Source organism: Lutra lutra, chromosome 18, assembly GCF_902655055.1.
Source record: "Lutra lutra chromosome 18, mLutLut1.2, whole genome shotgun sequence".
NCBI lineage: Eukaryota > Metazoa > Chordata > Mammalia > Carnivora > Mustelidae > Lutra > Lutra lutra.
Window position 1 is genome coordinate 1,332,556 of NC_062295.1, and position 21,758 is coordinate 1,354,313.

At 56.9% G+C, this 21,758-nt stretch overlaps 2 protein-coding genes across 2 annotated transcripts in view; both read left to right on the forward strand.

Moving 5' to 3' along the window:
- The first annotated feature begins 209 nt into the window (after positions 1-209).
- Positions 210-14,437, forward strand: JPT2 (Jupiter microtubule associated homolog 2). Its single transcript, XM_047714077.1, has 5 exons — positions 210-338; positions 2,969-3,117; positions 9,166-9,308; positions 10,803-10,851; positions 11,811-14,437. The coding sequence occupies exons 1-5, from the start codon at positions 295-297 to the stop codon at positions 11,996-11,998; spliced, it is 573 nt and encodes a 190-aa protein (XP_047570033.1). The 5' UTR covers positions 210-294; the 3' UTR covers positions 11,999-14,437.
- Positions 14,438-16,934: 2,497 nt separating this feature from the next.
- MAPK8IP3 (mitogen-activated protein kinase 8 interacting protein 3) overlaps positions 16,935-21,758 on the forward strand; it is a 46,391-nt gene continuing 41,567 nt past the window's right edge. The window contains 1 exon segment of the mRNA XM_047712701.1: positions 16,935-18,033. Within this exon segment, the coding sequence (XP_047568657.1) occupies positions 17,716-18,033 (318 nt within the window). The 5' untranslated portion in view covers positions 16,935-17,715.

Consider the following 21,758-nt stretch of genomic DNA (forward strand, 5'->3'; position numbering starts at 1 on the left):
GCGTGCTTGCGCCTGCGCAGGGGGGGTCAGGGCCCATCCCGCAGCCCTGCTGCCCAATCTCGGCGCCCGAGGCCTGAGCGGCATCTGCTATCACCAATCGGCTGCGAACGCGGCGCGAGCCTCGCGGGGCTTCCGTCCAGGTGGGCGGGGGCGCGGCCAGGCGCCGCGATAGGGGGTGGCGGCGTGACTGGCGTCGACGGCGTCCAATAGGCGCGGGTGGGCGGTCCTCGCGCTGCGTAGGGCCGGGCGGGAACCGCGGTGTGGCGGTCGAGGAGGTGCCGCAGCACGGACGACATGTTTCGGGCCCCGGAGAGCGAGGGCGCCCGGGCCGGCTCCAGGTGCGTGGCGGGCGCGGGTGCGGGTGCCGGGTGACCTCACAGAGCCGCGGTCCCCGCGTCCCGCTCCGAGAGGCGTGCGCTCGGTCCGGACGCTCTCCCGTGCCCCTCAGGCTGTGGGCTGGAGGCCCGAGGCGCGCCGCCCGCGCTGCTCCTGCTGGGCCCACGTTCCTCTCGTGTCCTCATCCGCAGACGCTGGCCGAACGGTGTGCGGGGCCGCCGCCGGGAGCCCGGGACCAAGGGGGTGGGCGGGGCCGCGCCCTCCGGTAGCCGTGCTAGCGCCGGTGCGCGGGGGACGGAGCCGCGGGGTGGGGGTCAGCGTCCTGGGCTCTGTCCCGGGGTCCCCCGGGCCGGGCGCCGCGCTCCCCTAATCTCGGGGCCCCCAGGGCCTGGCGCCGCGCTCCCCTAATCCCGCCCCACCCCACCCCCGGGCCGGGCGCCGCGCTCCCCTAATCTCGGGGCCTCCAGGGCCGGGCGCTGCGCTCCCCTAATCTCGGGGTCCCGCAGGGCCTGGCGCCGCGTTTCCCTAATACTGGGGCCTCCAGGGCCTGGCGCCGCGCTCCCCTAATCCCGCCCCCCCCCACCCCCGGGCCGGGCGCCGCGCTCCCCTAATCTCGGGGCCTCCAGGGCCGGGCGCTGCGCTCCCCTAATCTCGGGGTCCCGCAGGGCCTGGCGCCGCGTTTCCCTAATACTGGGGCCTCCAGGGCCGGGCGCTGCGCTCCCCTAATCCCGGGGTCCCCTGGGGCCTGGCTCCGTGCCCCCCTAGTGGCCACCTCGCCTTGTCAGGTTCGGGGATTGTAGACGCCCATGAGCTTTCATTACTGTGGGATCGTCGCTGTCCCCCAGCCTTGCCCTAACGGTAGAAGAGAGCGTGTATGCGGCAGCTGTTGAGGTAAAACCACATCCAGTAGGTAACAGGGGAAAGAACTTGCCGAAAACCCTGTAAGTCTGGGGGAGTTAGGTCAGTGTCCAGCCATCAGTCGTCGACCACGGAACGGTGACTCGCAGTCACCCACGTCTCCACGTGCAGCGATGGGAGCACAGGTTTATCCCGCAGGGCTCCGGGGGGCCCGGATCCTGGTGCTCCGACGCTCAGACGCCGGGTCCCAGCTCTCCTGGGTTCAGCCCGTCTGTTCCGCAGCCTGGCCCCGGAGGCCCCACGAACGTGGCCGTTCCTGATTAAACCCCCTGGACCTGCGGGGCGGTTGCTGTCGGGGGGCGGGGGGGGTGCGCCACACTTCTCGGGGGCTCTCGTGCCCGAGCCGCTATTAGGAGAAGGAGAGGATTTTTCCTTTCAGGAGACGGAGGAAGAGCGTTCTTCCCGGTTGGGTGATCCACGGAGCCGGAGCCTCTGCTTGGGATCAGCCGGACGGTGTGCGTCTCCGCAGCCGTCTTAAAGGCCCTGAGGGGCGGGACAGGCCTCGCGGGGCCTCGGATCTTGCTGGGCCTTGGAGGGTGGGAGTCAGGTGGGGGCTGAAGACCACCAGGCCCTGCGTCTTCTGTTTTCTTGCCGAGGGGTTATCCGATGTTCAGGGGACTTGGAACCGTACACTTGTGGTGCATCGGCCGTCCCCAGCGGGAGGTGGTCCCTTTGTGCCGCAGACCACGCCGGTAAAGAATTTATCCGGTCTCTCTCCATTACGGCTTCTCTCCAAGGCTGACCCATCCCCCCGAATCTTTCCTGAAACACACACCAGCTCTCGGGGGGAGGCTCTGCACCTGCAGGCGAGAGTGGCTTTTGTCTCCCTGCCGCTGCTGGTGCCATCGTCCCCTCGAGCTGTCTCTGTGGCTCTTTGTCACGAGCCCTCTGGCTCTGCTTGTGCACTTCACCGTCTCCCAGAGCACTGGCGGGTACACGAGAGGACAAGGTAGCTGTACTCGGCGCGTCCCCTCGCTGTCAGTTCTGAGCTCTCTGGTGTTCCCACCTTCCCTCTGTAATTTGTGTCCTGGAGGTAAGTGCCCTTGATGGGGAGCCTGGCGAAGGCCACACTGAGCCATCGTGGGTTCTGTTTTTATCAGAAGAACCTCTTCATTCTCAGTCCCCTTATTCGAGACCCTGTTGGGGCAGCCTGTGGGATCTGCATGACCCCCGCAAGGTGGGGGGACCCTGCCGCCCATCGCGTTGCCACTGTCCCTTCCTGTGTAGCTGGGCCACTGTGCTGCTTTCTTCCCTTGTTTTCAAAGTACAGTAAAGCAAAGGAACACGGAATAATGTAATAAATACTGCACTTCCACCATCCAAACTTAACATTTGGTCGTTTCAGACAACGCTGGCTACGTGCTTTGCCGGGAGGCTGTCTTTCCCGGACAGAGACCCCAGACTCAATATGGGCTTGTTTCTCCACAGGGGTCTTAGGGGTTCCACTAAGACCCAGGGCTAGTGGCATCACTGATGGGCATGCTGGAGCCCCGTGCACCTGTGGCGCTGGCTTTCCCGGCAAATAAAGCTGCTCCAGGCGCAAAACCTGCTGTCACCCACCCTTCATGCACGGGTCCGGCACCAGCTTCTGGCGACAGGTGCTCAGGGGCCGTGCAGATGGGTGAGGCCAGGGCGCAGGACAGAGGGGACCAGGTCAGATGGATGCACTTTGAATCCGGGCGATCCGTGAGTCTTGGGTGCTCTCTGCTCTTAGGGCCATGAAGCCCCCGGGAGGAGAGGCCAGCAGTCTTTTTGGAAGTGCAGAAGAAGCTGCTCCTTCCAGCAGGCCCAATAGGATGGCATCGAATATTTTTGGACCAACCGAAGAGCCTCAGAACATCCCTAAAAGGACCAACCCTCCAGGTATGGGCCTTTGTGAATCACCAGTCCTTTGGCCTCTGCCTGTTCTGCTTTCTGCTGTTCTTCTGATAACATTTTCTTAATTCTTCGTGTCAGCCCTTTCAAGTGTTTTCCGGTAGAGGTTATCCCTTGCGGTCAGAGTTCTAGAATGTAAGGACGGTTTTGTTTTGTTTGTTTGTTTTTTATATATTTTTTTAAAGATTTTATTTATTTATTTGGCAGAGATCACAAGTAGGCAGAGAGAGAGAGAGCGGAGGAAGCAGGCTCCCTGCCGAGCAGAGAGCCCGATGTGGTGCTCGATCCCAGGGTCCCGGGATCATGACCCAAGCTGAAGGCAGCGGCTTTAACCCACTGACTGAGCCACCCAGGTGCCCCAGGTGTTTTAAAATTTCATTTATTAGAGTGTGCACAATTAGGAGGAGCGACAGAGGGAGAGAGAGAAGCAGGCTCCTGGCTGAGTGTGGAGCCCGACACAGGGCTCGATCCTAGGACCCTGAGATCATGACCTGAGCTCAAGGCAGCGGCTTCACTGGCTGAGTCCCACAGGCGTTCCCAGCTCAGTCATTTTTTTTTTTTTTTAAGATTTTATTTATTTATTTGACAGAGATCACAAGTATGTGGGGGGAGGAGAGCAGGCTCCCCGCTGAGCAGAGAGCCTGATGCAGGACTCTATCCCAGGACCCTGAGACCGTGACCTGAGCCGAAGGCAGAGGCTTAACCCTCTGAGCCCCCCAGGCGCCCTGGCTCAGTCATTCTTGAATCCTCTTCCCTCTGCCACCAGACCGTGGCTGAGTCCAGGCACTGAGGTCACAGGGGCGGATGCTGGGATTCCAGCTCCCACCAGGTAGGCCCTCCTAGTTCTCCAGTGGGTCCTTGCAGTGCCAGAAATTGTGTGCAAGTTGTGCTTTTAAATGTTCTTCAGAGAGAGGTTCCTCTGATTCAGATCGTCACTGGGATCAGAGCTCTATAAAGGATGACCCCATCCACGTGGTTCTTCAGTGTCGGTCCCCTTTTCAGTAGTCACAGTGGGAAAGAATCCTAGAAAAGTCTTTTTCCTGGCCGGTAGGCTCCCCAGTTGAGCGACCGACCGTATGGGAATAGTTGGCTGAGGAGCTCTCCCTGTCCTGTGTCCCCAAGGGAAAGCAAGGTTGTGAGAGGCCCAACACAGGACTTCGTATTAGGCAGGTCAGTCCCGCAGAGCCGAAGCTCGTGAGGGTCCTGCCCTGTGCCAGGGACCTAACCCAGGGCAGCAAAAGCAGTAGGTTCAAAAGTTGGTTGTTGGGGTGGGTGGAGGGTTAAAGTTTGGGATACAGTAGAAGCAGGTGGGTTTTTTTTGTTTGTTTGTTTTTTGTTTTTTAATTTCAGTTTTTGTTTTTGTTTTTTTTTTTAAAGATTTTATTTATTTATTTGACAGAGATCACAAGCAGGCAGAGAGGCAGGCAGAGAGAGAGAGGAGGAAGCAGGCTCCCCGTTGAGCAGAGAGCCCGATGCGGGGCTCGATCCCAGGACCCTGAGATCATGACCTGAGCCGAAGGCAGAGGCTTAACCCACTGAGCCACCCAGGCGCCCCTAAGCAGGTGGTTCTTAAAAGTGAGGAACACCCTTGTCGCATCCAGCTTACAGGTGTGGGGCCGGCGCGGTCAGCCCCACACACCCTTTGTATCGGCGACATCAGGACAGCCACCATGTGTCAGCTCTGTACCGGCTGGCTGCCGGCTCCGTGTGTCCAGAGCTGCCCCTGGGGGGGTCGGGTTCCCTGGAGAGCGTGGCAGCTTGGGGCACTGCGGCTCTGCGGACCCTCGGCCTCTGGTTCTCCTGACGGCAGCCTGGGCCCCTCTTGAGCGGAGACATAGAGAGCCTCTGTGTGGTGCACGGTCACAAGATGCGGCGACGGCTGCTGGACTCACTCCCTGTGCCGGGTGCCTGCTTCTGCGGCTGTTTCGTCTTTGGGGTTTGTTTTCCGTCCTGGCAAGTGCTCTCGGCAAACGGTCTGTGATGAATTCTCAAGGGGAGGCTGAAAGGGAAAGCTCCCAGTGTGCCCCCTGCCCTCTGATGAGAAGGCCTGATTGAGAACGGGTCCAGGATGGGGGGGGCGAGACTGGGGGGTGATGGGAGTGACTGAGCCCCTGATCATCACTGAGCATTCGCCAAGTGTTGTCACTCTCAGTGTCTCTCTCTTTTTTTTTTTTTTTTTTTAATTTTTATTATTTATTTGACAGAAAGAGATCACGAGTAGGCAGAGCGGCAGGCAGAGAGATAGAGAGAAGCAGGCTCCCCAATGAGCAGAGAGCCCGATGCGGGGCTCGATCCCAGGACCCTGAGATCATGACTTGGCCGAAGGCAGAGGGTTTAACCCACTGAGCCACCCAGGTGCCCCCCCATTGTTTCTTTACCCTTCTTGAGCGGGCTCTGCTGGCTGCCTGGCTCACATCTTCCAGATTGTTCTCGCTGCTCTAACTCTGGTGCAGGAGACGTGTGGACAGTTCCCGCATTTGCCAGGGACTGTGCTCAGTGCTTTCCGTGTTTTCGTTTGGCTGCCTCTCCACCCTAGGAGGTAGGTGTGGGGGCGCCCCTGGACAGAGAGGGAAACAGAGGCTTGGGGAGGGTCACTGCTACCCCCGGAGCTCACTCCTAGCCAATGGCACCAGTGGCCTTTCGATCCCAGAGCTCATGCTCTAAACTTAACCTGAAAAATCCTCTGGGTAAGTTTCTTGAAATGGAATTGCTGGGTCAGTTTAAAATCCTGATAGACGCTTCCGACTGGTCATGAGAGGGGCCTGGCGCGTCCCACCGTGTGTGCGATGCTCGCTGCCCACTCTGCCAGCATGGTGTCTGTCTTCTGCAGTTTGGTTCTTATAAAAGCATATCTTAGGGGGCACCTGGGGGGCTCAGTCAGTCAAACGTCTGACCCTTGATTTCGGCTCAGGTCGTTGGGCTCTGCACTCGGTGTGGCGTGGGGGTGACTTTCTGCCTGGCTTCTTCTTTTTTTTTTTTTTATAAAGGCACTAAAGGGAACCTTATATTTCACAGGCCTTGTTTTGATGGCAAAAAGATCGCATCATAATATTAGTAATAATAATAATAATAATAATAATAATACAATACTGAAAAGGATCGCTCAGGGAGTAGAGGTGTCCTGATCCTGCCATGGCTGGGCGGTGGCTCAGGTGGCTGCTTAAGGCTGCAGAGTGTGTCTGAGATGAACCTGCGGAATCATCGAAGCTGAGCTTCCACTTCGGGCCCAGGGCTCCAGCCCTCGGAAACGTTCCTGTGAGTCTTGTCGCGGGGTCCACCCCCAGCAGCAAGGCCCAGGCTGTGGGCCTCGGGGCTCCTGGAGGTCCGGCAAGTCAGGCGGCAGCATCGGGGAGTCCGTCTGGATCTCCCGCTGCAGGGACTCAAGGCCGGGTCCGTGCCGTGGCCCTCCAGCCGGTCAGCAAGCCGGGAAGCTGAGAGGGGCGCCTCCTGCTCTCGCTCGCTCTGTCACTGTCTCCCTCTAGGAAATAATGTTTTTTAAAAGCCTATCTTGAATTTATTTATGACTAAATTCACCTTTTCCTTCTCAAACCTGAGTTCATCATCCAGGCAAAATGTCAACGAGCAGACATGCAGGGTCCTTTATATAACGTACGGAAGCAGAACTGCGTTGTTTGGAGTTGGACATACACAGTAGAAATGTACCAACGATAACCGGTCTGTGGTCTGCAGGAAGCACAGGCGTCTGGTGACCTGGGGTGTGGGGAGGACGCCCAGGGTTCTGGGAGCCCGTCGTGCTCTGTGCGCTCTAGGTGCCGGTTACCGGGGCCCTTGGCTTCTCTGTTATCTGTGGCTATTAAGTCTTAGGAACTTTCGGGTTATGTTCTATAATTTAAAAATAATTTTGGGGGGCGCCTGGGTGGCTCAGTGGGCTAAGCCTCTGCCTTCAGCTCGGGTCGTGATCCCAGGGTCCTGGGATCGAGTCCCATGTCGGGCTCTCTGCTCAGCGGGGACCCTGCTCCCCCCTCTCTCTCTCTGCCTGCCTCTCTGTCTACCTGTGATCTCTCTCTCTCTTTCTCTGTCAAATAAATAAATAAAATTTAAAAAAATAATAATAAATTTTTTTGATGAGCAGTGTCTTTAGCCAAAAACTTCAAATTGAGTTACTTTTATTTTCCACTTTTTAAAAAACTGAATGCACCTTTTAAAGAGAATGTACTTAAGCCTTTGTAGCACAGCCAGAAGCAGCGGTGTCTGGGGTGAGCTGAAGCCGGAGTTCTGCGCCCTTGGTGGTGGAGATGCTCTTGCTGACGGCAGCCCAGCAGCATCCCTGAGCGCTGGCGCTGCCGGGAGCCGCTCTGCCCGCTTCACGTGCGTTCGCTCACTTGTCACCAGTGGCCCCAGGGTCGATGCTCTTGTTAACTTACGACCTCCTCAGTGTTGATAGATGGAGGCAAGACGGTTCGAGCCCCTTGTCCGGGCTCCAGCGGGCGGCCCGGCACTGTGCTGTGTTGTATCTCCGGCCCGGACCTGTGGGTCCTGGAAGGTGAGGTGTGTGGGCGCAAAGATGACATGAGTGCACGTCTGTCCCCTGCGCAAGCAGCCCTGCACCTTCTTGACCGGTTCTCCTGCCCCGGAAGGGCTCTTCCCTTGCTCTGCTCCAGTCCTCGCTGGGCTTGTGCTCCATGTCCCCGTGCGGCCGCGTCCCAGAGGCCTCTCTGTTTTACCGTCCACTCGGGCTGCGGGGACCCTCGGGATGGCTGTGTGGGCGAGTGAGAGCACGAACCCCTGATGGAGCCCTTCCCGCGGGCCCGCAGGGAGCGAGGCGTCCTGGTCGTTCCTGTGGGCTCTGTTTCTCTGTTCGCCGTGTGGGCGGTTTCAGCCAGGAAGTGACTGCCTGTGACGCGGGCCCTCGAAAACAAAGCTCTGAGAAAGGACATGCCAAGCAGTCTGGAATCCCGCAGCCCGTCCGCAGGGAGCCACATTCGGGAAGGGGGCAGTGGAGTGACCGCTTTCCTACTCAGATGCCCCGAAGTGAGAAAACCCCCTCCATTTTCATTGAAACGCTCGCCGTACGGACTGTCTTCTGCCCTTCTGCCCTGCGTGGTGTGTACGTCCAGGAGACGCTTCTTTATCAGTGCATGGGGGATGCGGCGAACCCCTGTTGAGCGTTTGTGACCCTGGCATCGTTCTGACCGTCCGATGCATGAGCTCCGGACCTGCCTCTCAAGTCCTCTCGTTCTGCCCTTTCTGCAGCTGAGCCCCTGAAGGCACAGAAAGGCCAGCTAATGTGTGTGGTCGCCTAGCTAGCTAGTTAGCGGAAAGCTCTCTTTCTCCTTGTGAGACTGTCAGTCCGTGGTGCCCAGGGCCACGGCCGGCGGCCCACCTCCGTTAGCACAGCTCTCTGCAGAAAGGTGCTGGCGGTTGCCGAGTGAAGAGACGCCAGCCGGGCTGTGTGGCGGCCGTCTTTCTGCTTAACGGAGGCGTTTGGGCGTCGACTTTGCTGTCTGGCCAGACTCATCAGCTTATGACAAGTTACATGCTCAGTGCTTATTCCCATTATGGCTCATCAGGTCACTTAGAGTTGCGTTGTAGGATGTCACGTGTCTGTAATTTGCTGACATGTCTCGTTGCCACTGCTTGTGGCCGGAATGAGGTCAGCAGAATGACTAATGGGTGTTATTTTCCAGATGACAGGTTTGCCTTGAATATGACATGTGGTTGAGTTCATTTCTTACGTATTTGGTCTAAAAATGCTTTTAACATAAAGAACTTTCCATGGGTTTAAGGAAGAAGATCCTTTAACAGGACAACACAAGTTCAAGGTTAAGGAAGTCCCAAGTGGGAAATGCTAGAGGCCCGCCGAGGTCAGCTTCCAGAAGTGACGGTCCCAGCAGGCCCCCGATAAACGGGTTGATGTTGACCTACGGCTCCCCACCCTGGTCACCCCCGCTGTGGGCCCGAACTAGGGACTGGCACTGGGGCATCCCTGTGAGGGGAGTCTCTGAAGTAATGAAGGCGGCGGGTGGCACTGGGGGGCTGTCGTGGGTGCTCACTGTCACGGAACTGTTTCTGCAGGGGGGAAGGGAAGCGGCATCTTCGACGAATCCACGCCTGTGCACACTCGACAGCGTCTGAACCCACCTGGCGGGAAGACCAGTGACATTTTTGGGTCCCCAGTTGCCGCCACTTCTCCTCTGGCGCACCCAAACAAGCCCAAGGTAGGGGCTACATTCAGCCAGCAGACGTGGAAGTAAGGGAGACAGAAATGGAGCCAAGGACTCCTTGGTGCGGCTGTGAGGCGGCTGCACTGCGTTGCCAGGAAGAGGCAGCGTGGGTGGCGTGGTTCTGCCGAGCGCGGTCCTTAGTCGTGGGCTTTCTCGGCTCCCCTGTTGCGGTGAATGAAGCCTGGGGACGCTGCCCCCTGCCGACGGGCTGCTGTGCGGCTCTTCATAGAATGGAACGTGTAAAATTTCCGTGTTTTCAGTCGTCCTCAGTAAGTACGGTAATCGCATTGGACTAAAATTCAACCAGCATTGAGAGTTCTGGGGTTCGTGAAAATACTTCTGACAGTCTGATTTGTGGCTCGGAGCAGAGGACAGCACCTCTGCAGGACTCGCATCCCGGGGGGCTGCTGCTGAGGGAGTTGTCCTGTTCTGAGGCTGCTCAGCCAGAAACGGAGTAACGGGATGCGATGCCGCCGTTGTGCTGACGCGTCGTAAAATCCTGCAGCTCAGCAACGAGCGTCCGTGGCTGCCGTCGCGAGAGACGGCCAGAAGTGCAGGTCCTACAGAACATCACAGCCCACCGTCAAATTCTGGTCAGAAGGTCAGGTCCCCATCAGACCAGCCGTCGCCTAACTGACCCCACGGGGTCGGCCGTGCGACAGGAAGTAGAGGACTGCACACAGTGGTCACTAGAGGGCAGTCCGCAGTCCTGGCGACTGAGAGGAGGTTTAAACGATCCCGTCCCCGTCAGAGCCTGGGCCACGCAGTTGGGTGTCTAGCTCTTCGTTTTGGCGCGGGCCATGATCTCAGGTTTGTGAGATCGAGCCCCGCATCAGGCTCTGCGCTCAGCAGGGCGTCTGCGTGGGATCCTCTGTCTGCTCCTCCCTCCCCGCCCCCCCTAAAAATGCAGGGGGAAGAATACGGTCCCTATCAAAGTGCCTACCATAGTGTTTGGTTTGTTTGGGTTTTATACTTTTTTTTTTTTAAGTGGAAAGACTGTCCTAAAATCCTCAGGGAATCGTGGCTAGTCAGAAATGTTAAGAGTGAATAACAGAGTCGGAAAACTCACTTCCCAGTCTCAGAACTCACTGTAAAGTTCCAGTCCATGCAGTGTAGTGCTGGGAACATGACCTGAGCCAAAATCAAGAGTTGGACACGTAACTGTCGGAGCCACCCCCGGCCCCCAGGCACCCCTAAAGGACATTTTTAAATCGGATATCTGGGTAATCGAAATACTGAGATTTGCTTTACAGACTGCCCAAGGGGCAGAGGGACTGTGGTGGGAAGTGTGTGGCTGAGGTCTGGGTGGTGGTGAGCTCTCGTCACTGCTGTGGGGGCCTCGTGGCACTGCTCCCTCCGCTTCGCTCGTGGGTGAAACTCTCCACCATAGATGTACACAAGCCCATTTGTGCCTTGAGTTTGATCATCCTTTTGAAGGAGGGTAAACGTGAGAATCACCTACTGACCTGGGGTTTTGCCTCATTGCAGGACCACGTGTTCTTATGTGAAGGAGAAGACCCCAGATCGGGCCCTAAAGGTGAGCTGCTGTTTTCTGTGCCTTCCCCCAAGCGCTGTGCTGTGGGAGGGTTGCCGCCACGCCACGCCCCCAGAGGATGAGAGGGACTGTTCCGCGCCTCTCCCAGGCCTGCTGACAGAGAAAGCAAGGTCCTGTTTGTTGCCAAGAGGATCTGTAGTATTTGAAGAAGACCAGAGAAGTAGGCTGTTATTTTGGGTGAAAACTTCCCAGCTGATCACCACCAGCCTTTCTTCACTTGGCATTGGTGATCAGCGCAGGCCGCGACCGGGGACCCTTCTAGAAGGTGACCTCAGGTAGTGAAGGGCAGGGATCTGGAGCCATGAACGAATTTGTGGCCAGCGGTAGCCCAGGCAGCACAGATGCAGAAGTGGGGGGCAGAGGAGAGCAGTAGAGGTGCCGGGTGAGAAGAGAGACCTACTGAGGCCTGCACTCGGTGGGAGAGCTGCCCCTGGGGTGTGGGGTGGGGTGTGGTCAGACTCTGAGCCCCGCCTCGCTGTCCCAGCCGGCTGTGCTGCGGGTCACCACTCCCTCGATCCCTAACCAAGACGCTCATTCATCCAGAAGTCCGGGGAGTGTCCGCAAGCCTTGCCTCACCTTGTTAAGTCCCTAGTTGAGATGAGCTCCATCTCTTCCTTGTCATGTTCAAGTTGAGAAGGTTTGTTACTGATTCTTGAGGTGCAAGAAAAAGGAGTGGGGTCCCTCAGCTGTGTAGGATAATCGGTTTATTAGGAATTTATCAAGTTTTTAGTGTGAAGCCCCAGCGTTGTCCCCAGTTCAGGAACGGTCTCTGCCAGTCAGTCTCCTTGGGACGAGGTGAAAGCCTGGCTCTGTGCACTCCTCTTTTCCCATCACGGTGTGGCCTTGTTGCTGGCTGCTCTGGGCCACGCACTGCACGCGCAGCTTGCCGGTTTGGTCCTGGGCGGCCTGTAACGGGGTGGCATGCCGACTTTGTCCCACAGCCGCAACAAGCACGTCGCCCAGAGAAGAGGCGGGTGAGAAGGGAGGCCCTGGAGAAGCGGGCCGCGCCCCACAGCCGGCGCCCATGCCCACGGGTGACAGCCATGAGCCCAGGTTGGGCCCGCGGCCGCGTTCTCACAACAAAGTCCTCAACCCGCCTGGAGGCAAATCCAGTATCTCCTTCTACTAAGAGGGGCTGCTGCTTCACCTGTAGCCAGACGAGGACCCCGAGAGATAGGATTTCAAATACTGTAGTTTCTTTTAGCCCAAAGGAGCCGAGTGGGGAGAGGGTCTGCTGTGCCCCTGAAGCCACTGCTTGCGGAGCCGGCGGACCTCACCCACGGGCTGCCAAGACCTGGCCTGGTGGGGATAACACGGGACTCACTTCGAACTGCAGATGGGATGGTGCTCTGCGAGGGGTGTGCGGCAGGTGGTGTAGGGCCACGGGAGGCCTGGTGGGGTGGGCTGGCCAGCGGGGGCCCAGGGGTCACTAGCACAGTAGCAGTTTCCGTTTAAAGTCTTGGCAGGAAAGTAAGAAACGACCTGTGTGTTGCTGTAGGACGGAGGAGCAAGGCACAGGCCGAAACACTACGGCTGGGGGTCGGGGCGCTCTGGCCCCTCGGGTCCTCACCCTGTTCGCCGCGGGACAGCTTCCGTCCCCGGGACAGCCTCTGCGGGCCCCGCTGCCCCCTCTGGTCAGCCCCACTGTGTTGCTCGGCAACTGCCTGAGCCGCCTCGGCCGCTGGTCCTTGGCAGCTGTCAGCAAACACCAAAATGTCGCTCTCGGTCTCACGCTTTACAGTAAGATTTTGTGCTCTGATCTCTGAGGTGCTTCATTTCTGCCATCTAAAACCTTGGCCAGATCTTGCGTAGGAACCTCTGCCTTTTACACCCAGGCTGGTTTTGCTGTGCATTGTTCCCGTTTTCCTTAGCGGCCTCGCTCGAGGCCCGCGCCCGTGTCCGGGGCTGCAGCCGGCTCCCTCGTCGAGCCGCAGTTCTCCCGACGGCAACCCCCCCATCTGTCGAACTGTCCTCATGCACGCGGGCGATGGGGTGACTGAGACCCTTCATGTGTCGTCACTCCTCTAGGTGGTAGGAAGAAGAGACGCTTCAGAACCTTGGGCTCTTCAGTTCGAATGTTTAAAAACATCTGAAGAGCTTTTCTAAAACACCAGCTTTACGTAAGTGACCGCTGACTCTGCCCTGTTTCTGACGCCTTTCTAGGAAAAAGGCAGTTGGCTCAGGTACAACCAAGAGGAAGAAACTTTGCTTGCCGGCTCTTTATAAAGCTTTGTGGAACCTCTGGACCATACTCAGTTTCCAGAAGGAGCCTGGAGACCTTGGTCCAGAAAATTGACCAGTTTGACATTGAAGGCTCAACGGGCCGATTCCATGATGCTCGTTGGCAGAGATAATGGGCTGGCCAGAGTGTCTCGGTCCCAGCAGCAAAGTTTCTCCCCGTTGGACCCTACAGGGCAGCAGTCTCAGTCCTACACCTCATTGTGTCGGACCAACAGTTAACAAGAGGACAGGCTTTGGGTGGGGGTACGTCCTGGTGTGAGTGCCTCCCAAGCTAACCCTGGGTGCTGAAAATACTGCATCATGCTGGAAACAGAGAAAAGCCACACTACTGTTTCCACGCGCCCACCGTGGCCTAGTCACTGAAGTGCCTGCGGGAACTCCTGCCGAGCTCCGCCTCTTACACTGGGCACGCTGGGGGACCTGCACGTGGCTTTGTCAACCAAAGACCCTTTGTTTACCCCCTTCCAACTGCCCTGATCACTCTGGAGGCTAGAAACTTTCCATGTGACTCTCTCAAGTACTTCCTGTCTCCACCCTTCAAATGGCCACTTGGAGGAAAGTTGTTTGGAATTCAGAGCATTTCTCCCCCATTAGGAAATCTCATAAATGGTAGTTAGGGTTTAAGCCCAAACACACTAACTTTTGCTTAACAATGCAACATTCTCATGATAGAAATGAACTACCATTTATGACTGTGTTTTTTGTGGTTTTTAATGCGGAAGAAAATGATCTCTGGATGCCGAATTGGCTTGCAAGGAACTCTGACATCGTACTGCCAGCCCCTGTGGCTGCGGCCCTGTCCCCGTTGTCCACCTAGTCCTGTCCACCAGCAGGGGTTGCGGGTGCGGATGGGGAGCAGTGGTGGGGATGGAGGCAGAGAACGACTGTAGCAGAAGCCTCTACACGGTGTGCAGAGATGCCCTCCCTCCTCTCCCTGGCCTTCCCTCCCTGGGGCCACAGAACTGGGTTTAGAGTGCCTGGTAGTCTGGTCATTGAGAGAAGCGGGAGAGGACTTTCTGCCCCGGTGAGCCTGATGGAAGTGGCCATTTATATTTGGGAAATGCTCTATACGTTGGGGACTGCCTGAGTTTGGAAATTTATTAATCTAGCATTCTGTTCTCAACCTCTAAGCTGCATTTTGAAATTATTAGTCTGTATTTTTATTAAGTCTTAAAACATTTTTTATGTGCATTTGGTGCCAACTTTTCTCTAGAGCTATATCAAAAACAAGCCTGTACTCACATCACAATATAGTTTTGATAGGGGCATTTTGTTTTTACAAGGCAGGATTGGGTATAACCGTTGAATTAAACTTAGCAATCATGTACTCGAGGTCTTTGTCAGTTCTTAGTGTGCATGTCCACGTGTGCTTTCCTCAACATCTGTTCTCCACGGTGCCTGAGCCCTGCTGTTTCCGGACAGCTTTTCTCTGAATGGGTTTGCCTTTTTTTTTTTTCTCCTCCCTCCATTTAGCCAGAGGATGCCCAAACTAATCTCCTTCTCAAAGATTACAGATTTAAGGTTTTTAAACTTGGAAACCAAAGACTTAGCTTTGTGTAGAATGAGAAGGAATACGCCAGTGTTCTTCTCCTACACCATTTGTACAGGAACTGAAGGTATTGAACTTGCGTCTGAGTGGGCTTTGAAACTCCAGTAACAAGTCTGGTAAGGAGTAGATGGGGTGCTCAGCTTCTGGTTTGCCTGTAGGCTAAAATCCTATACAGAAAGCACAGATTGAGGATCTTTTCCTCATATATTAGGTATTTTCGTATATCCTAAAAGCAGACAGAATCTGTATGCATTCTGTGGATCTAAAATGATGAAACCGCTCAGACTACCTGCTTAGAGACTATACACACACCCGCCCCACAGGCTGCACAGCATTCTTCCTGCTGGCCTAAGGCCAACACCAAAACAGCATGTCAGAAAGAAACTGATAGGGGCAGTGGGGTGGTTAAGCTTCCAACTCTTGATCACGGCTTAGGTCAGGGTCTCGGTCGGGGTCTGGGATTGAGCCCCGTGTGAGGTTCCATGCTCAGCAGGGAGTCTGCTGGACATTCTCTCCTCCCCACTCCCTCTGCTCACACGTGCACACTTTCTCTAATAAATTAATTTAAAAAAAAAGTACCCAAACACCTGACCTACACTACCTGACTCCGTTTTCATTTGTTATCTGAAAACATGTTTGAGTGCAGAGCCTGCCTCAGGACCTGGGCCAGAAGAGACTGGCAACATCACACCCCCGGTTTGCAGGAGCTGCTCCAGCCAAAGGCCAGCTCAGGCCTGCAGAGTCCCAACCCGTTTGCCTCCAGGGGCTAGGCGACGGCCACCTCTCACGTCCAAGAACAAGGTAGCTGCACATCCGTTACAGTGAGGGAACCAACAGCAGTGAAAGGGTTGCCCTTTCATGTCCTCTGCTTCCTCCAGAAACAAACTGGCTCTTGCAACAGCGTAACTTGTTCCTATTACTTTCCTAACCAGGTGAGGGGGTATATTTCTCCTGTGTGATCCAGCTCATTTCCTCACTTGATATCCTTGATCCTTGTTATTGGAGATCATGAACGGGACATTCCTATTTTATGTGTGACTACGAAGTGCCATCAAAATTCAGTGTAGGAAGAACTGAGAGGGATGTTACAGGGACCCAGATGACTGTGGAGCAAATTAAATTAGACCTTTTTAGAGAAGTTCTTGTTTAAATTCCAGTCAGTTAGCATACAGTGTGCTGTTAGTGTCACGTGTCCAGTACAGGATCCCACATTTCCGTACGTTACCCAGCACTCATCTCAGCGAGTACGCTCCTGGAAGCCCAGTGCTCCATCCTCTGACGGGCTAAAGTGTAACGTTTGAGACCTGTGTTCTCATCTTACATTTCAGGGTCTTGTAGTGAGAAGAAAATTTGTATCTCCCATTACCTAACAAATCTGAAAGCAAGTCTATTTTTTAAAAAACACTATAACAGCATTTTTAAAAAAGATTTTATTTGACAGGGATCACAAGTAGGCAGAGAGAGAGGAAGGGAAGCAGGCTCCCCGCTGAGCAGGGAGCCCGATGCGGGGCTCGATCCCAGGACCCTGAGATCATGACCTGGGGCGAAGGCAGAGGCTTAACCCACTGAACCACCCACGTGCTCCGCCAGTCTCTTTTAAAAGCAAGTTCTAATTTAGGTTGCCTGAGTTTTGAGTGTACCTGCTGCACCCTTTGGTAAGCCTCAGGAATTACTCAGTGTTATCATCTTCTTAAAATGTCCTTTTGTTTTAGCCAATTTCAAGTAAACGTGCCCAATTATGCTAGTAATACAAAGCAATAAAGTTGGTGGCTGCAGGACTACAGTTGTCACTTCGGGGAGTCAAAGGGGTCATGTGTCTGAGAAAAGGCCTAAGGCCTGTCTTAAACATGAGCCCAAAACACTCATAAGCTTTCTTTGTAACTTACCAGGAAAAATTCAACATAACCTGTTTTGTCCTGCCTCCTCATTTTGAGAGTAAACCTAGTAATCCTGCATTGTGTGCTTACTACTGACTAGAGCTGTGCCAAGTCCCTTTCATGGATCAGCTCATTCGTGTTCCTACATTTCCCAGGAGGTGGGTAACATGTCTAGGCTCCGATGGGAAATGACATTTGGCATGACCGAGTCACCCAGCTAGCATTCAGATCCACGCAGTCTGAATCGGAGGCGGAAGCTCAGTGTCCCTCCTAATGGAGAGGGCGTGCACAGACCCGCAGAACGAATCAGGTCACAGGGGGAACATTCGTGTCACCGTATTTAGGGCATCGTCTGGATGGCCCGACCTTGCAGCCTTTCTATAGGCGCTAGCGGTGCGGCCCCGGCTGCGGGCGTCTCTAAGTCGTGGGCCGAAGCTGTCCTCAGATGCCAGGGAAAGAACGCAAGTCCGTCCTCAGCAACTCCGCATCCAGGCTTCCACGTCCTTCCAGCAAGTTCCAGGGGACCCTAGTTGCGAAGGAGGGGCGGGGCGGCAGGCGGACGGCCCGGCCAGATCCGCCCGGGCCGCAGAGCCCCAGGAGCGGCTGCGAGCGAGCGAATGCGCAGCCTGCCGAGACGCACACGCCAACAGCCGCTGCGGCCAAACTCCCGGCGGCCGGTGGCACGGGGGGCGAAGACACCGGGGCTCCCCGGGGGGCGTGCGGGCGGGACGGGTGACCGCGACAGCCTCTGCGGCGTGGCGGTCACCGGGGAGCTGGGCGAACCCGCGGTGGGTGACCGGCGGCCGCGGGCAGCGTCGGCGAGGCGCCGGACCGGAAGTGCCCGCGGCCCCGCTGGGCCGACCTTCCGTCTCGGGGGCGACCTACCTCTACGTCACGGGCCGCGCGACCCCTAGCGGCGCGGCGGCGCGGGGCTCGGGCGGGACTTCCGGGCAGCGGCACTTCCGGCCGCTGACTGACGGGCGCAGCGTCGCCGGCGGCGGCAGCAGCAGCAGCGGCGGCAGCAGCATCAGCATCAGCAGCGGCGGCGGCGGCGCCCGAGCCCTGAGGCGACAGCGGCGGCGGCGGAGGCGACGGACCGCGGCCTGCGGACTACGGGCGGCCGGGGCGGGCGGGCGCGCCGGCGGACAGCGGGCCGCGCTGGCGGCGGCGGTGGCCGCGATGATGGAGATCCAGATGGACGAGGGCGGCGGCGTGGTGGTGTACCAGGATGACTACTGCTCCGGCTCGGTGATGTCGGAGCGGGTGTCGGGCCTGGCGGGCTCCATCTACCGCGAGTTCGAGCGCCTCATCCACTGCTACGACGAGGAGGTGGTCAAGGAGCTCATGCCGCTCGTGGTCAACGTGCTGGAGAACCTGGACTCGGTGCTCAGCGAGAACCAGGAGCACGAGGTGGAGCTGGAGCTGCTGCGCGAGGACAACGAGCAGCTGCTCACCCAGTACGAGCGGGAGAAGGCGCTGCGCAAGCAGGCCGAGGAGGTGCGTGGGCCGGGCCGGCCGCCCGGAGACCCTCCCCGCCCCGCCCCGCCCCGCCCTGCCCCGCCCCGGCGGCCGCGCCCGGGGGCCTCGGAGCCCCCCAACGCTTCTCGCTGCTCCGGCCCCGGACCCCCGGACCGCCACCTCCCCACCCACTGCACCCGCACCTCCCAGCCGGCGCCCCCACAAAGCTGCTCCGGCCCGGGAGATCCCGGCCAGCCCCTCCCTGCTCCACCCCGAGCCCCCGACCGCCCCCCCCCCCACTCCACCCGGAGCTTTCGGCCGCCCCCCTGCGCCCGCTCCACTCCGGAGCCCCCGATTGCCCCCCACAACGCTGCTTCGGCCCCGGAGGCACACCCCCTCCCCCCCTCCATCTCGGAGCCCCCGATCGTCCCCCCAACGATGCTCGGGCCAGGGAGCCCTCGGCCGCCCCTCATCCCACCCCACCCCACCCCACCCCAGACTCTGGCGGCACAGGAGCCTGCAGTCTCAGCGGCCAGGAACCTCCGACCAGGCCTCCCTTCCTCCCCGCATACCCACCTCTCATTCCAGACGTCTGTTCTTCGCGCGCGCGCGTGTGTGTGTGTATGTGTGTTTGCGTGTTTGCAAACCAGCTTCCCATTACTGTGTTTGGCGGCTGCAGTTCTAAATCCAGCTAGAAAAAGGATATGTGATCTTCTTAGGGTTCTGCAGCTGGAAGCGGTCTGTGGTCACAAGATCTTTCCCTTGTCCCCGGTTCAGTGTTTCCGAGGAATGTGACATGGATGTGTTTGGTGATTGATGTAAACACCAAAGGAGAGAGCCACCATTGGGTTGCTGCCCCAGCACCCGGGGAAATGTCTTTGCCCTGTCGTCCCCTCAGTTGGGAAGGTTGTTAGCTTACGTGGGAAAGGCTGAGAAATTCTGCTGTGGCTTCTGAGAAATTACCAATGGAATTTGGAAATATTTGATGGTGTTCCAGGATGTCTCTGCAACCTGGAAGTCACTTCTTCATGAACAGTCCGAAGAACCATGCGTTGTAGGAAACCAGTTTGCCTTCTCACCATGAAATATGTACCTCCCGGTGTGTGCCGGAACCAAGGATGCAGGGCATGTGGGCTCCCATCCCTGCTCTGCCCCTCTGACCTTGTCCACATCACCTGCCCGCTCCGGATTTTGATTTTCATCAAATGAATCAATTGCCCTGGGTGATCTCTAGGCTTCTCTGACCTTCTGTTATTCTAGGTGTTAGGTGAATACAGAGTTTCTTATTAAACGAGCCACGTTTCTTTTCAATTAATTAGGCTTAACCCATTTTTTACTTTCGTATGGAAATAGAAGGTTGTTTCCATATCGGGCCTTTTTCTTGAACCAGAGTGGTTTTGTGCCGGTTCGGTGAAAAGCTTGTTTATGAAAACTCAGTGTCTTCCGTCATTCCTACTTCTGGTCGTTACTTTGCTTTGGGATCTCATCCGTCTGTCAAGAGGCTGTTCATTGATTGGGGTGTCAAGCTGTGAACTGGTTTAAAGTTCTCAACTTAAGGGGACGTAAGAGCTCATAAGATGGTAGGGTTCAGAGTGGCCTTGGCGTTTACTGGGGAAGGAAGTGGACCTGAGAAGTTGGGGGTGGGGAGGGGCTGGACCAAGGTCACATGACCTGGAAGAGGCATAGCGCACCCAGTCTACCTTGGCTCCGGGCCCAGGCTCTTCTTTCTGTGTCATGCTGTTGTGGGAGGTCAGAGAGCTGCACCCACAGAACACTGGCTTGCTGGGGATTCCCCTTGCCCGGCCGTGGGGCTGGGGCTGCCTCCCCGGTACTGGGCAGTGCCCTCCACTTCTCTGACTCCCCTCCGCAGCCACGTAATGTCTAACTGATGATGTTTTGAGTAAGTTTGTTTTCTTCTGTGGTCAGCATCATGGATGAGGAGACACTGAAGGGGGTGGTCAGGATGGACAGCCTTAAGGCTGTGCGTTGTAACCATCTAGCCCAGAGATGAGCTCAGCATGTGTGAGGCCTCTGCTCTCCCCCGTGCAGCTCAAGTTCAGCCGTGAGTGACTGTGCTGCTTCTGGCCTCCTGCTCGCTACTCCCCCGGACTCGGAGCCGGAGGGTGTACGTGTGGTTGGCAGGGCACGGTCCTTGAGGCCGAGACCTAGTCTTGCCCGGCTGTGAGGAGGAGCTTCACCAAGCTTGCTGAGCAGAGAGCCAGGAAGCGAGCAAATGCTTGGCTAGCCAGCACAGGGCTGCGGCTAGAGGCTACCAGGACGGCCTTGCAGAGACCTCGGGCGATGGTACAGCTAAGGAAGAGGGCCAGATACTGTCACCATTTTGGCACTGTGTCCAACAGACAGTCATTCCCAGTTCTGTGGAAAAGCCCATTTCTTTTTCGAGGCAGGGAATTGAGAGCACAGATGTGCATCTGATAACACAGAAGCTGGAACGCCCCAGGCCGGGGCTCTTGGTGCAGAGTAGCTGCGGCGTGCCTGGCCGCTCTGGTCCAGAAGGCCTCACCGGAGCCGGCTAACCCAAGCAGCCCGCAGCCTTCCAAGCAGGCACAGCCCACAGGTTTGGTTGAAAAAGGCTTGAGCAGAGCACAAACCCCCGTCCCGCACTTACTGCCCATGGTGGCAGCCACAAGAGATGGCGAGTGAGGTCTGGGTCTGGGGTGGCTCATTAGATGGGAGCCATGGTCGCTGGGGACAGTAGGCTCCCGGGAGCGGGGCCAAGGCCGCAGACGCAGGCTTGTGCGCCAGCCCTGCCCTCGGGAGCTGCACCGTGGACCTGTCTGCCCCTCTCTGGTTGCGGGGGCCACCCCCGTAGAGCAAGGGGGTTGCCAGCCATGCAGCTGCTGTCATAGCAAGGGCCAAGTCCCGTCGCTGGCTGTTGTTTTCCTGAAGAACTGTGGAGAGACAGGCTTAATTGGGCCGGGGAGAGCCCCCGGATGGACTTGTAGGTGGCAAGCGCCGGCGTCTCGGTCTCTGGCTGTGCAGGCTTTGCCCTTGTAACTGACATGACGAGTCCTGCTGGCTTGCAGAGCTGCCTTTGAAAATTTCTACACAGACCTTAAAAATGCTGACTCTTTATCTGATTTCTGACCATCGGGAAAGGTTGGCAGTAGGCAGTCGAGTGGGAGGACCGGAGCGAGGAGATGCCCACCCAGCGTGACCCTGTGGGAGAAATAGGCAGAGGGCTCCCCAGGAGGCAAAGAGCCTTCTTCCTTGCAGATAGTCAGGCACGTAGCACGTAGGAGGAAGAATCGTGTTTGAGAGACAAGGTGTGAGTTCAGCAGCCGTCGTTGCATCAGACTCATCCCAGCCCTAAAGAAACTACTAGTGATACCCCAGACTCCTACAGGACAGTGCAGTGTACGGGGCCTCAGCATCTGTTACTATGTAAGGAAGGAGCCCAGTGGGAGCAGTCTTACCCCAGACTGTTTGCTTCTGGTTACATAAAAGTAATTATTACTGTTTTTAAAGATTTTATTTATTTATCTGACAGACACATCACAAGTAGGCAGAGAGGCAGGCAGAGAGAGGAGGAAGCAGGCTCCCCGCTGAGCCGAGAGCCCGAGATGGGGCTCAATCCCAGAACCCTGGGATCATGACCTGAGCTGAAGGCAGAGGCTTAACCCACTGAGCCACCCAGGCGCCCCTACATAAAAGTAATTTAGTTTGAGGGAGAACTTTTGGATAAGGTTAAGCTGGAGGAAAAGCCCTAATGCTCCTCTGTAGAGATTGGCCGCTCTGCCTTT

Excerpts from the sequence above, each read along its gene's own strand:
- JPT2 (XM_047714077.1), top strand. The coding sequence starts at position 295 with ATGTTTCGGGCCCCGGAGAGCGAGGGCGCCCGGGCCGGCTCCAG. Across the intron at positions 339-2,968 it reads GGCGCCCGGGCCGGCTCCAG|GGCCATGAAGCCCCCGGGAG; the intron begins GTGCGTGGCGGG and ends CTCTGCTCTTAG. Across the intron at positions 9,309-10,802 it reads CGCACCCAAACAAGCCCAAG|GACCACGTGTTCTTATGTGA; the intron begins GTAGGGGCTACA and ends GCCTCATTGCAG.